Source organism: Cricetulus griseus, chromosome 7, assembly GCF_003668045.3.
Source record: "Cricetulus griseus strain 17A/GY chromosome 7, alternate assembly CriGri-PICRH-1.0, whole genome shotgun sequence".
NCBI lineage: Eukaryota > Metazoa > Chordata > Mammalia > Rodentia > Cricetidae > Cricetulus > Cricetulus griseus.
Genome location: NC_048600.1, coordinates 45891807 through 45906880, shown reverse-complemented (window position 1 = coordinate 45906880; position 15074 = coordinate 45891807). Strand labels below are relative to the sequence as shown.

General features: G+C 44.1%; 1 protein-coding gene across 4 annotated transcripts in view; it reads right to left on the bottom strand.

The window, feature by feature from the left end:
* Positions 1 to 495: 495 nt before the first annotated feature.
* Luc7l (LUC7 like) overlaps positions 496 to 15074 on the bottom strand; it is a 30591-nt gene continuing 16012 nt past the window's right edge. For 3 of the 4 annotated variants that reach the window (XM_027425139.2, XM_027425143.2, XM_035447243.1), the window contains 5 exons: positions 10594 to 10770; positions 8770 to 8858; positions 7253 to 7282; positions 6277 to 6444; positions 496 to 4926 (listed from right to left, as the gene is read on the bottom strand). In XM_027425139.2, coding sequence (XP_027280940.1) covers positions 4785 to 4926; positions 6277 to 6444; positions 7253 to 7282; positions 8770 to 8858; positions 10594 to 10770 — 606 coding nt within the window. In that variant the 3' untranslated portion in view covers positions 496 to 4784. The remainder of the gene's footprint in view (positions 4927 to 6276; positions 6445 to 7252; positions 7283 to 8769; positions 8859 to 10593; positions 10771 to 15074) is intronic. The other variant, XM_027425140.2, reaches the window with a different exon arrangement.

Below are 15074 nucleotides of genomic sequence, written 5' to 3'. Positions count from 1 at the left end.
AGATCCCACATGAATTTGCTGGAATACAACTTCCTAGCTATCTTTCATTCCACACAGACACATATACACAAGAAATTGGCCCAGCTTAGCACACAGCTTGGTACAAATAGGTCAGATAGAGCTGGAAGGCATAACCAAATGCTCTCCTAGATACACATCCACCTTGCAGAGCAGATCCTGGGTTTGATTACCAATCAACACACCCCCAGCCCTCATATAAAACCCTGGCATACCTCTGATTTCAAGGGCTGCATAGTGAGATTGTCGCAAAAGAAAAAGACAAAAACAAACCTGGGTAGGAATGAATCCAGGCATGAACCACAAAGCCAGGGGTTGTTAGGAATTCTGGGCAGAAACAGCAGTCTTTCTCTGGGCTAAAGAGACATCTTTGGAAAGGTGATAGTCCTAGAACCAGCTACAGCACACTGTAAGCATTAGTAGGTGACTGGATGCTAACTCAACTTCTCATTGTTGTGACAAAATACCAGACAAGAGTAACGGAGGGAAGGAGTTTTATTTTGGTTCACAGTATAAGGGTACAGTCCTTGTGGTGGGGAAGTCACGGTTGCAGGAACTTAAGGCAGCTGGTCGCACTGCATCTGCAGTCAGGAAGCAGAGATGATGACTGGTGCTCAGCTCTTTTCCTCCTTTTTATTCAGGCTAGGACCCCAGAGTATAGGATGGTGCAGCCTACATCTGGGTGGGTCTTTTCACTGAAACCTCTGGGAACACCTTCACAGACACACTCAGGGGTGTGTTTCATGGCAATTCTAAAACCCATTGAGTTGATCAGATTAACCAATGGAGTAAGTAAATAACATGTAGCTCACACTCAGAATGGGATACTCTTGACCCATAAAAGCAATAAGATTACACTATTCCACTGAGTTTTGCAGACAAGCCAACACACCAAAGGCCATACAGTGCACGAGTACGTGTTTGTGAAATACCAAATGAGCAATCTATAGGGACAGGAAATATGTTTCTGGTTGCCAGGGGCTTCAGAAAGGAGCTGGACAATATTGGCTAGTGGGCTGGAGTTTCTGTCTGCTGTCTGGATGAAAACATCCTACAACTTGCTACGAGTGATGACTGCACAACACTGTGGCTACACAAACATCACTGACTTATACACATACATCAGAAATGGCTATAATGGCAGTTTGTTATATGAAGATTTGCTGCATTTGCTATCATCACTGGAATACATCACAAGCATTCCATATATATCACTGCTCTGAAAGGAATTTGTGTTAGGAGTCAGATACCTAGCAGCTGTCCATTTAATTATCTGAGAACTACTTTCATTTTAGCAATAAGCAGACCCAAGGATGTGTATTAACGACTCAGGAGACAGAAGATACTGACAAAGATAAAACACATACTAAAATTCAGTGTATTCTAATAATATATGCCAAATAGGAAAAATCTGAGGTTTGGGAGCTCAGGGAAACTTAAGGCTCCCAGGCCCCAGCTAACTCTGGAAACCAGAGCTCATACATCCCAGGACCAGACTGCAGATTAAAGCCCAAATTCAGGTGGCTGACAGACTGACCCTGCTGTTGCCAGAGGAGCTCCCATTACATAAGCAACCCCTCCCAGAGCTCCCTGGGCCACTGTAAGACTACTGACTTTGGCCTGGCCCTACTCTGGCTACTTCTGACCCACTATGCAGACCTTGACAGTGACATTCCTGAGCTACAATACTTAGGTACTGGCTTCCAAGCATTGCTGAACTGGAGATGGGTCCTCTAAGGGAACATCCTACATCTCTCTCTCTCATGACTTCTGAGTACTAAGGGCCTACCCTCCCACTGCATGGGTTAAGGTCCAAGAGTCACAGATCCCCAAGATAATATGATGAAGGTATAGTCTTTTACCTGTTAAAATGACCATGAAACATTAAGAGATTCAAGAGGTCTCTAAACAGGCAGGCCTAGGGTTATTCGTCACAAATATTGAGGTTAGAACTGGCCAACCTGGGCAAATACCTATAGCTTTTATCCCCCAGAAAATAATAGTATCACAAGTCCTCTAACTACAGGAGTAATCTTGGTCAAACACTCTCAAGGGATGCTTCATGTTCATCCTCCTCATTTTTTTTCAGATCCATATGGGCTGGGCCTACTTCACTGATAGGCTACCCCTCCCTGCAGCAAGATGAGGTACAGGGCTGTGGGTGTTGGTAGATAACTTAGATGCCTCTAAGAAACAGTCTTCAAAATAGTACAGTGCCACCTATTGGCACAAGTGTGACCTACAAGAAACAAGACAAAAATAACTTCTAATATCAGGAAGGCTGTGGTAAAAGCCTACATGTTGCCAGACTCTAGATCTAGGATAGGAATTCGGTCCCCCCCAACCCCCCGCCACGCCTAGTGCTGATCATGTAGACAAGGGGATCAGGGGCTAGCAAATCCTGTTTTCATCTAATTTCAGAGAGAAGGTAATGCCTTCTTCCTGCCTAAGAATCAATCATGGTCATTGCAGAAACCTGATTTTAACCTGCTGCCCCAACTGCTATGTCCCAGACACAGGAATGTATCCTGCACATCCATAGTCCTTCAGTTTCTTATTCAAATTTGTCCTGGATGTGCAAGTAGAAGAGCCTTGAGTCATCTCCTAGAGCACGTGTACAACACACATTATATGACATGGGGGAAAACACAGCATGGATTTGGGAAGCGTTAGAATCACCAGCCAGAGTTAGGACTGCCCTGCCCAATGTACTGGTATCACTTATGCACCAAGGGCCTGGAAAGAACAGGGTCTAGGAAGGGCATATCTGCTCTTCCTGAGCTGGATGTCCACCTCCTCCTGTGCCCTGGCTTGTGGGTGGTACTGGTTATTGTGCCTCACAAAGGCCCAGGATGAAAACTACCTGCTCTCCCAGTTCTCAGGCCTGGAATCTAATCAGCACCTGTCTTGGGCCCTCAGGTTGTAGAAGTTAAGATCCCATAACTTCTTGCATAATAGCCTGAGCCACTCCCCACAGACACACACAACAAATCTCTGGTTATCTGTTCTTCTAGTTCCCCTTCTCCATGAAAACTCCAATAAAGAAAACAGAGGTAGACAGATCTGAGGCCAACTGCTTCTATAGAGTGAGTGGGTTCCAGGACATTCAGGGTTACACACAGAAACCCTGTCTAGAAAAACCAAAAAGACAATAAAAGCATCCACATGTGCTGGCACAGTCATTAGTGCCAGCTACTTCGGGACAGAGATAGTAATATCTTGAGCCCTGAAGTTCAATAGTCTGTATAACAAGACAAGACTGTCCCTCAAAACCAAAACAAAAACTTGCTACACTGTCCTTGGTCCCTCCACAAAAGACTGAGCCAAGTGGCCTTTCTGCAACTCTAGGGACCCCGACTACTGTAGCCCAGTAGCTGCAGTATGCCACATGAGTTCAAGAATTAGCCTCCGGGGGTACTTTACACCCTGATAAAACAGCTGTTTCTCCACATAAAAATTTATATATAGACAGAAAAGGATCCAAACCAGACATGCTGATGCTGGCTGAGGAGGACTGTCCAGTTAAGCCCCCAAGGAGTCCAGGAAGCAAAATGTTCCTAGTATGAATACACAGCTAGTCAAAATGTTCTCCTGGGACCAAGTACAGGCTTTACTCCAGGAAGACAGCAGAGCAGATCTAAATTGAGTCCCAACTGGAGGCCAAGGGGCTAGAGAGGAAGCCTACACATGGCACCCAAGCACAAGCACTGAATCCCAGTGGGTCCTTCAGGGACATTCCACCCTACCTCCTTTCATATGGAGACAGCTGGCCAGGGAAAGCCTGTTTCACACACCAGCACAGTGGGTACCCACACACATCCTCTGTAAAAGGGAGCCTAGGGCAGCACCAGGAGACACACTACAAGACCTCAAGATCCTATGTGTTACCATCCAACTAACAGCTCAAGACAGCACCTAAACTTTTATAAGCATGGCATGGAGAGGGGGGCTTTTATATTACACAATCAACTAAAGTTCCCTCTGAAACAACTCTAAACCCCTCAGGCAAGTGAAGGGAAAAAGCTCCTATTCTATCATCCTTTCTATTTGGGCTTCATCTTGGTCTTAAGGCATTAGTCCTCTGTGAGTATCAACATATGCTAAGGGGGTAACAATAAGCCTGCTACCCAATAAACCACCCAAGATACCTGACCTAAGCTGTAAGCTTCTCCCAAGGACCTCCTGATTGGGAGATAGGGGCCATCTATGTCTTTATTCCACCTAAGTAACAAAGTGGAACTGCAATGCAGCTGACCTGAGCTAAGATTTCAATAGCATAGCTCTAAGAAAATGTGTGTAATATGGCTGCCCCCCTCCCATCCACAGAGCCTATTCTATGGTCTGCACTGAAAAGCAGAGTATGAGCTAGGCAGGGAAATCACACATCTGGCTCAGTTAAGTGTGTTGGGAGTGTCCTGGCACACAGGATGCCAAAAGTTAAAGGGGTCAGACATTTGGTCAGTTTCCTAAGGTAATGGCAGCACCAGCCTTTATTTCCCCAGGTGCAGGGTCCTAGTGAAGTGCCTCTAGAGTAGAGGACAGCAGACACCCCAACACAGCTGTCAGGAGGCAGCCGCCAAATTTATTTGTTCCTATACAACATAACCCCAAACACAGGAGCAGCTCTGAACAACTCTAGAAACTCACAGCTAGGGCCAAACAATAGAAATTTTAACTACAAAAGATGAGTTGTATCCAGCAAATATAAAGGGTAATTTAGGCTGTGCTGAACATTTGTCAGACTATTTACAGTGTTAGAGCCAGGTTCAGATCTCGCCAGCCTCCTTCTCCTCCGACCTTCTCGATGCAGTCTTGCCATTGGAGCTCTCCAGCCTCCAGTCAGTGGGCCCTCGCTCACTCCGCCCGTACTCCCAGGATTCCTCTCTCAATGAGCGCTCCCTGGAGAACCTGGGAAAGTGGAACCAGAGGCTCAGCAGAGGCTGCCATCTCCTTCTGGCTGCTGCACAGGAACCAGTAAGGTAGACCCTCAACCCTGGACTGGGGAAGGCCATGACCCCCACCACCACACACACACACACACACACACTCAAGTGCCTTTTTTGGGAAGTGAGGTGGGGTCAAGACAGGGCTTCTTTGTGTAGTCTTGGCTGTCCTGGAACTCACTCTGTAGACAGGCTTTAAGGTCAAGAGATCTGACTGCCTCTGCTTTCCAACTACTGGATTAAAGGTGTACACTACCACTGTTGCCTGGCCTCAGGTGTCTCTTAACATATCAAAAGACAGCCAGACCTGACTGATCCTGGTGCCTAACTGATGACATAGCTATCATTAAAAAGGGGGAAGGGGGCGATCCTTTGAGCTGGGGATGGTAGCTTATACCTGTAATCCTTACACTTAGAAGGGTAAGACAGGAGTGGTTGAGTCTGAGGCCAGCATAGACTAGAGAGAGAGATTTGGTCTCAAAAGTAAACGATAAAAAGTAACATCTGAAAGGTTTAAGGGGCTAGTGAGATAGGTCTTGTGGAGGACCTAGCTCATTTCCCAGCACCCATGTCAGGTGTGCTGGGAACCCAACTCCAGCTCCAGAGGATCCAAGACACTTGTCCTCCAACAGTACACACACACACAGACACACACTTACAGTAACATTTGTGACATAATACACTAACACATAATAAAAATAAATCTTTAAAAATAAATAAAAAGAAAAGATTTTTAATAAGGAAAGTTTTCAATGTAACAGAAACAAAGCAAATGGGAATACAACAAAGTTATGCATGTGGAATATGACCCAGTAGGTAAAGACAATGGAAAAGAGCAGAATGGAAAACCACATAAGTCAAGCATGGTGGCATATACGTTGCATTTCAGCACTCGGGAGGCTGAAGCAGGAGGATCTTGAGTTCAAGCCAACCTAGGTTACAAAGTGAGGGCCTGTCTTAAAACAAAACCAAAGTTACAAGAGAGGTAAGTAAGCAGGACCTGTTCAAGACAAAAACCTTAGCTGCTCTTTACCAAGTTAAAGTACATAAAGCCCAGCCAAGTGCAGTGCTACCCAGAGGGCCATGTGAGAGCTCAACAGCCTTACACTATTCCAAGCACTGGGTGCCACTCTTTATTAACCAGGGCACCAACACAGGGTTCTAAACATCCAGAGCCTGCCTCCCCACAAGCCCAACCTTGTCCCTACTAGATGTAGTAGCCAAAAGGCCAGCATGACAGACCCCAGCAGACTTGAAAACACAAGAGAAAGGGCTTGCTCCTGGCTGCAGCTACTGAGGAAGTCTGAGTAGTTACTTGTATTTTGCACTCCGGTCCCTGGAAGCCCGGCGGTGACCCCGGCTATGGCTCCGGGAACGACTGCGATGTCGCCGGTGTCTATCTCGAGACCTGGAACGGGAAAACTTTCGCCGCTCTCGGGAGGTAGATCTAGATCGCCTCCGTCGCCGATCCCGGGATCGTGACCTGTAAACCCAGATGATTGACAGGAAGACATCACTGGGGTCAACATTTCAAAGGTCTAACCCCATTCCTCTCCTCTTAGCATCTTTTGGCCTTCAGCATTCCTGGGAGTTCTCTCTTTCCTCCCACTAATGTACATTTTGTGACTAAAGACTCCCCTGAATTAATCTGATGGCCAAACCTTTCCCCTGTGCTTTCCTGTGAAAGCATAGGACTAGGCCAAGCCTGGTGGCACACACCTTTAATCCACGCACTCAGGAGGCACAGGCAGGTAGACAGGTGCCTAAAATTTAGGCCAGCCTGGTCTACAAAGCCAGTTCCAGAACAGCTAGGGCTACACAGAGAAAAACCTGTCTCAAAAGACCAAAAGACGGGGCTGGATAGCTCAGCTGTTAAGAGCACTGATTGTTCTTCCAGAGGTCCTGAGTTCAATTCCAAGCAACCACGTGGTGGCTCACAACCACCTTAAATGAGATCTGATGCCCTCTGCTAGCATGCAGGCAGAAGACTATACAAAATAAGTAAAATCTTTTAAAAAAAAAAAAACAGGACTTGGACATTCCTAGTGGGTCTGCAGGTCTGAGCAGAAGCTCCAGAAGGTCTTCCCCTTCCTTTCCCTAATGGCAGCATGTGTCTGCATGTGAAGGACTTGAGGGGGGTTCTGTTGCACTAAACCCTAACCAATTCCTATGATCTTCACAAGCCATCTTTGCTTACCAAAGTTTGTGAGGCTATAAACATAATTATTAAATGTTTCTGCATAAAAAAAAGCATTCAACCTGAAAATCCTGTGATGGATCTGGAAACCTACCTCCTGCGATCTCGGGTTCTTGATCCAGACCTAAACAGAAAAATAAAAAACACCTTTAATCCCACCACTAGGAGGCAGAGACAGATGGATCCCTGTGAGTCTGAAGCCAGCCAAAGAAACATAGTGAGAGGCTATGAAAACAAAAAGTGTCCTTCGAGAGATCATGGTTACTTCTGGCTCTGATCTCTTCTTTGAACTCAAACTAGACTCAACACATCTACCCGAGCACTTCTCAGGCATCTCACTGATTATAGACAAATTCTAACCCCTACATCTGGTTCCATCCTACCTATCCTAGTTAAGGGACAATTCCAGATTAGAAACCAAGAGACCAGCTGGGCATGGTAGTGCACATCTTTAATCTCAGCACAGTGAGGTAGAGACAGGCAGATCCCTGAGTGAGTGACAGCCAGGGACATATAGGAAAAACAAGCAAAACAAAAAAACCCTTGTCCCCCAAAATGAAAAAAGAAACCACAAGGCCAGCTTCATTTCTCCTCCTCCTCACACAACCCCAAATCCAGTCAGTTCTACCCCAGACAGCTTAGCCCAGACCCATACCTGTGTCCAAACTTCCATTAGCACCTCATGTGGGGGCTTTTTGCTTACACTTACACTCTGCTTCTCAATGGGCAGGAGCATATTCAAACTACAGGTCTTACGGGAAAGTCTGTCCAGTGGCCCCATGTGACCCTATGTGGCCCCTTCAGTCCAAAGCTAATGATTCCCCTACAGCAACATACTGCCATGAGACTGCAGCTTAGCTACCAAAAGCAAACACTTTTGCCTTCCCTATTTGCTGAAGATTCCACGCCTTTAATCCCAGTACCAAGAACGCAGAGACAGATGGATCTAGAGCTAGTTCCAGAAAATCCAAGACAACACAAAGAAACCCTGCCTTGAAAAAAAAAGAACAAAAAAGGATAAACCTCTCCAGTTTATCTTTCCCTTGTTTAAATCAGTCAATGTCATACCTCACTAGATAGTATATGTTACAGATTTAATTATTCTTTTTAAAAGCCACCCCAGAGGTCTGGAGGCAGAGGCAGGTGCACCTTGAAAATTCTAGGCAAGCCTAGATTACATAGTGAGACCCTATGTGGCATCCCCAAAGGGAGTGGCACTATTAGGAAGTATGGCTTTGTTGGAGGAAGTATGTCACTATGGGGTATCCTATGCTCAAGATTCCTCCCAGTATCTCAGACTACTACTTAGTGCCTGCAGGTTAAGATCCAACAACCCTCAAATCCTTCTCCAGCACCATGTCTGCCTGCATGCTGCCTTATATCCCACCATGACAATATGGACTAAACCTATGAACCATAAGCAAGCCACCACAAATTTTCCTTTATAAGTTACCTTGGTCATGGTATCTCTTCACAGCAATAGACACACTAGCTAAGACACCCAGTCTCAAAACAAACAAATAAGTAAATGCCAGTTCAGTGCTTGGCAAACATGACTACTCCAGTCACAGCATAGCAAAAAACAGGTTACTGAGGCTGGTCCACACTTACCTCCTGCTCAGCCGCTCCTCTCGCTCTCTCTCCTCTCTTCTCCTCAAGCGATCCTGATTTCTCTTCTCCTGCTTTTCGGCCACAGTTTTCTAAATAAATGACAAATGGAAAAATGAAGGAAAAATAACTTTTGGAAAACAATATTCATTTTTAAAACAGAACAAATTAAAAAAATTTTACAATCATTTTATACATTTGGTAACAAAGTAAAAAGGGAATTGATCACAATGCTTCAAACCAAGTCATGTATTAATTGTTCATCCTATAGCCTCTCTACAAGCATTGTAGCGAAAAAAAGAAACAAGAGCCAGACTACATACACCCTGCTGCTTGCTGAGAGTTGAACTCTAGGTAGCCAGAAGCAACTCACTTTTGATATGGTAAGTGCTATGATAACATTAGCACAATTGCGCATTCAACTCCTAAGGCTCAATCCTCAATGCAACAGAAGGCAAAAGGCTCTCATCCACTTTACCATCAAATCAGGATCCACTTGAGCTAGCTGAAAAGTATTAAGTACCTTTGTAACCCACCACTAATACTAACAAAATCTGGGCAGAGTGATTGAATACAACATCTGGGCAGAGTGAATGAAATGAAGTCCTGAATGGGGGAATGAGTCACATCCCTTGATAAAAAACTCACCAGTCTTCCCTGCTTAGAGCAGGGATAGTATGGAAAATCTCCATGCCCAGCAAGTACCCTCTAGGAGAAAGAACACAGCCAAGGCCCAGGTAAGCTGTTACATTCAGCACCTCAAACTCTACAGGGTCATCCTTCATCTGAGGTAGGCACATAGAATAGTCAGCTCCAAAGTTCCTTTTCCTGTCTCCCTACAGCAGGTTTGGCTGAGAATAGACTCCTAGGTGGGGCATCACTTCCTTCCCCACTCCTATCATTCACATCACATGACCAACAAATCAAACTCATGCTCACAAAGATATAATGTAGTACATTAAAATGCTATTGAGAAGACAGACACAAATGTTTTTGTTGAGACAAAGACTCAACATATGGACCTTAACTGTCCAGGTAGCTGAAGTTGATTTTAAAATTCTGATCTTCCGGGCGCTGGAGAGATGGCTCAGAGGTTAAGAGCACTGACTGCTCTTCCAGAGGTCCTGAGTTCAATTCCCAGCTACCACATGGTGGCTCACAACCATCCGTTATGAGATCTGGTGCCCTCTTCTGGTGTGCAGATATACATGGAAGCAGAATGTTGTATACATAATAAATAAATATAATCTAAAAAAAAAAATTATCTTCGACTGGGTGGTGGTAGTGCATGTCTTTAATTCTAGCACTTAGGAGGCAGAGGCAGACCAGCTTGGTCTATAGAGCGAGTTCTAAAGTCAGGGCTACACAAAGAAACCCTGTCTCAAAACGGGGGGGGGGGGGGGAGAGATATGTTTAAATCTAACTTAAAGAGTACAGTGGGGCTGGAGAAATGGCTCAGAGGTTAAGAGCACTGTCTGCTCAGGGGTCCTGAGTTAACTCCCAGCAACCACATGGTGGCTCACAACCTCCGTTATGAGAGCTGATACCCTCTTTTAGTCTGCAGGTAGAAAAATATACATTAAAAAATACAGATGATTGCCTGGTGGTGGTTGCTTGTGCCTTTAATCCTAGCCTTGGGAAGCAGAGACAGGAGTTCAAAGCCAGCCTGGTCTACAAAGTGAGTTCCAGGACGGCCAGAACTGTTACACAGAGTAACTGGGTTTAACTGGGTGTAACTTAAAAAACTGCAAGATAAAAAGAAAGGCTAAAGTTAACCACAAGACACAAGACTCCAAAGGCTTCTCCAGAAATAGTATATTAACATACCCTCAACTGATCAAGCTTCTCTCGGATCTGAATGAACCCCAAGTGTAACTTGCCCCCGAAGTGATCTGCAAGACGACGGTCATTGTCATGGAGACCAAGGTAAGCTGAACAAACCTCGCAGACTCGGAGCTTTTGCTGTTGAAAACTGGATGCAGGCATGGAATTTCTATATTCTTCCTATGGGGGGAGAGAGGGATAAAGATGAGGCATTTCAGAACTGTCACAATGTAGACCCCAGGAAAACCTGAAATATAATTAACATTTCACTACATGTTGAAAACTGGATTGTTCAGCTTCAATTTCATTGTTTATTTTAAAAGAACATTTAGAGGGAGGCGGTTTTCCAGGACAGCTAGAGCTACATACAGAAACCCTGTCTTGAGAGAAAACAAAACAAAACAAAAAACAAAGCATAAAAAACCTACATTTATGTGTGTCTTATCAAAAGCAACAAGGAACATTCGAAACATGGAGATAAGAATGACTGTTCTGAGACCAACAGGGAAGACAAGACTTCAAAAGTAAATAAAAACTGGGGCTGGAGAGAGATGGTTCAGCAGTTAGGAGCACTAGATGCTCTTTCAGAAGACCTGGGTTTGGTTCCCAGCATCCACAATGGAAATAACAATCATCTATGACTTCAGTTACAGGATCTCTTCTGGCTTCTGGGAGCACTAAACACACGCAGTGCATCCATATAGGCAAAGCACCCACATACATAAAATATATATATATTTTTGACACAGGGTTTCTCTGTGGCTTTGGAGGCTGTCCTAGAACTAGCTCTTGTAGACCTGGCTGTGCCTCTGCCTCCCAAGTGCTAGGATTAAAGGCCACCACTGTCTAGGCCATAAGATAATTTTCTTAACTTAAAAAAAAAAAAAAAAGTTGGAGCTGGAGAGATGGCTCAGAGGTTAAGAGCACACTGGCTGTTCTTCCAGACGTCCTGAGTTCAATTCCCAGCAACCACATGGTGGCTCACAACCATCTGTAATGAGATATGGTGCCCTCTTCTGGTGTGCAGACATACATGGAAGCAGAATGTTGTATACATAATAAATAAATAAAATCTTAAAAAAAAAAAAAAAGTTGGGCCACAGAGATGTCTCAGAGGTTAAGAGCACTGGCTGCTGTTTTAGAGGACCTGAGTTCAATTTCCAGCAACCACATGGTGGCTCATGTCCATCTACAATGATATCTGGTATCCTCTTCTGGTATGCAGGTATACACGGAGGTAAAATGTTGTATATATAATACATAAATTAATGTTAAAAAAAAAAAAAGAATGTATACTTTGCATTGGGTGGTGGCGGCACAGGCCTTTAATACTCAGGAGGCAGAGGCAGGCGGATCTCTATGAATAAATTTGAGGCCAGCCTGGTCCACAGAGTGAGTTCCAGGACAGCCTCCAAAGCTACACAGAAAAACTGTTTTGGAAAACCAAAAACCAAAAAACCAAACTGCACGAGCAGTATACATTCCCAGCATCATGTCAGGAGGCAGCTCACAACCTCCAATAATTCTAACAAGGGAGATCCATTGCCTTTAGTCCACCTCACCCAACTACACAGATGCACATAAATCCCCACACACATAATTTAAAATACTTATTTCTAAAAAGTAAACAAAAGCTAGCACAGTCACAGCAATTATATCCTGATATACAGGAAATATCTAATGCAGATCTAAAAGATACTTTGAAAGGCCAAATCATTGACACTTTACTTAAAGAAAAAAGTAGCCAATACATAATATGCATCCTTCAGGAACACTAAAATGTTTATTTAACCCGTGTCACCATATATTAAAAACAAGGTTACCAGCCAGGCAGTGGGGGTGCACATCTTTAATCCCAGCACTCCTGAGGCAGAGAGGGCAGGTGGATCTCTGTGAGTTAGAAGACAGCCTGGTCTAGGGGCTGGAGAGATGGCTCAGCCGTTAAAGGCAAAGTTCACAACCAAGAAGACAGCCTGGTCTAAAAGTGACTTCCAGAATACAGAGCTATTAAACAGAGAAACCCTGCCTCGAAAAATGAAAAAACAAACTTAAAAAAAAAAAAAAATAGGTCACCACTACAAAACGATTTAATGTGAAAACCCACCAAGAATTGAGAAACAATAAATGTTCTGTGTAGATAAAATGGAAGCCTATAGCAATTAACTGAGTAAGACCTTGTCTTAGTTACTATTACTAATTAACTAGTGTTACTACTGCTATATGAAACACCAAGACAAAAAACAAGTTGGGAGGAAAGGGTTTATTGTAATTTGGTGTACATTTCCAGAAGCGTACTTTACAGATGTTAACTCATGTGATCCTCTAACCTGTCCTGAGGGACTACAGACATGTGCAGTATAGACTATAGATCTCTTAAGGGCCGGAGATATGGGTTAAGAGCACTGGCTGGCTGCTCTATAAGAGAACCCTGGTTGAACTCCCAGCACCCCAACCATCCAGTCCCAGGGGATCCAATGCCCTTTTCATACCTCTGCAAGCACATGGTATATAAACGGACATGTAAGCAAAACATCCATACATATTAAAAAGTTAATATTCTCATTGTTTAGGCCAGGCTGGTCTGGGATGCAAGATCCTTCTGCCTCAGGCTCTCAAGCCCTGAAATATCTGTTATGGGAAACCATGCCCAGCTTATCATTTTCTTAAAATCAGTTATAGAAATGGAAAGCCAATGAGAACACCACACCTAATCACCAGAAATCAGAAGGGGTTGTGGCTACAAAAGGATCTCTGTATTACTTATTACATATTTTCTTTTAATTGGAGGTTATTAGATTTGTGAGTATGATGTGTGTATGAGTACAATAAAACCAGCAACCTATAGTTACCTCTGAATCCCTGATCCATCGAGAAGCTGCTAGTACCTGCTCCTCTACCAGGGTTTAAGGCATACTGTACGTATATACCTGTAACCAAGAAGGATGCAGAGATCCCTCCTGTCAGGATTCAGGCATTATACTGGCTTGCCCCTGTTACCAGGCAGAATTCTGGTCAGCCCAGGGTTCTATGAGTACTAAGTCTGCACAAAGGTGTATGTAAAGGACCCCTTTAAAAGACAGACCCCCCACCCACTTACACTCTCTTGCCCTCTCCTCTTGCTCTTTTTGCTCTTGCTCTCCTCTCTCTCCCCTCGTCTCTCTCTTCTCCCCCTTTAATAAACTCTATGTGTTCCATTGAGATTATGTATCAGCTAACTTAAACAAAAGAACAACACCTCCTCTCTAGCCTAGGGAGTACTTGGTACAAGAAGGTATCTGAGTCATGACTCATCACCATCACTCATCACTGCCACATTCATGGTGTTTCTATACCCCTAGGGTACAGTCCAAGCACTAGTCCCATAGTTTTTTAGGGTAATTCTATCTAGGCATCTCAGCTATGTTATGAATCTCTTTTATCTCCCCCCCATTATTTTTTTTTTACTTCATTTTACATTCTAACCACAGTTCTCCCTCCCCATCCACTGTCTTTGTCTTTTAAGCTAAGCAATTAAATAAAGGTAGATGACACAATGATGTCACCACCAAGTAGAGGTAACGGAAGTGTCCACTGAAGGTATGAGGCATTAGATCAGAACAATCCTGTTCTGCCTATTTGACCTTTGCTGCCAACTTTAATTCCAGTCACTTTTGGAGAACCACAGAAAAGCACAATCCTGATGGCCCCAACCTTCCTCTCCTGTTGCTGGGTTCAGAGAGCATTTTTCTAGCACCCAACAAAACCCTGGCACTATGCAGGTTAGCTATAAATAAGAACCAAGTGCCAGGTGTGATACCAGAAGCACAATAACATCTAAAAGTCAAGCAGGCACCGGTCATGCATATACACACTATTTTCTCATTTATTCCCCACCCCTGCACTTCCTGCTTTTAATAATCTCACTTTGTCAAAGGTCTAAGATATGGCTTTCCAGGATGCCCCCAACCTACCTACAGACCATCCCAAAGTCACCTCTCTCAAATTTCATCTCTTATGAATCTATCTTCATCAAAATCAATGGGAAGAGGAGGGTTTAGAGAGATGGTTCAGCAGTTAAAGCACTTGCTGCTTTTCCAGAAGAGCCAGATTTGATTCCCAACACCCTCTTCTAGCCTCCATGGACAATGTCCACAAGTAAAAAGTGTTTACAGTAAAAAGTGTTTACAGTTTTCACAAGTTTTGGTGTGTGTGTGTGTGTGTGTGTGTGTGTGTGTGTGTGTGTGTGTGTGTGTGTGTGTGTGTGTGTGGCACACATGTGCCCCAACAGGTGGATCAAAAAGGACTTTTAGGAACAAATATCTATGTGAGCTATATAAAAGATGGATACGGGTCCTTTTAACTTTCTCAGACCCACAGAATCTATAATACTAAAAGTAATGTAAACTGTGAGCAATGATGTCTGAACTTAGGTATACTAATGGTAACAAACATACCACTCTGGTGGGTGGATGCCGATAATGGAAGAGCTGTAGAGGATAATTTGG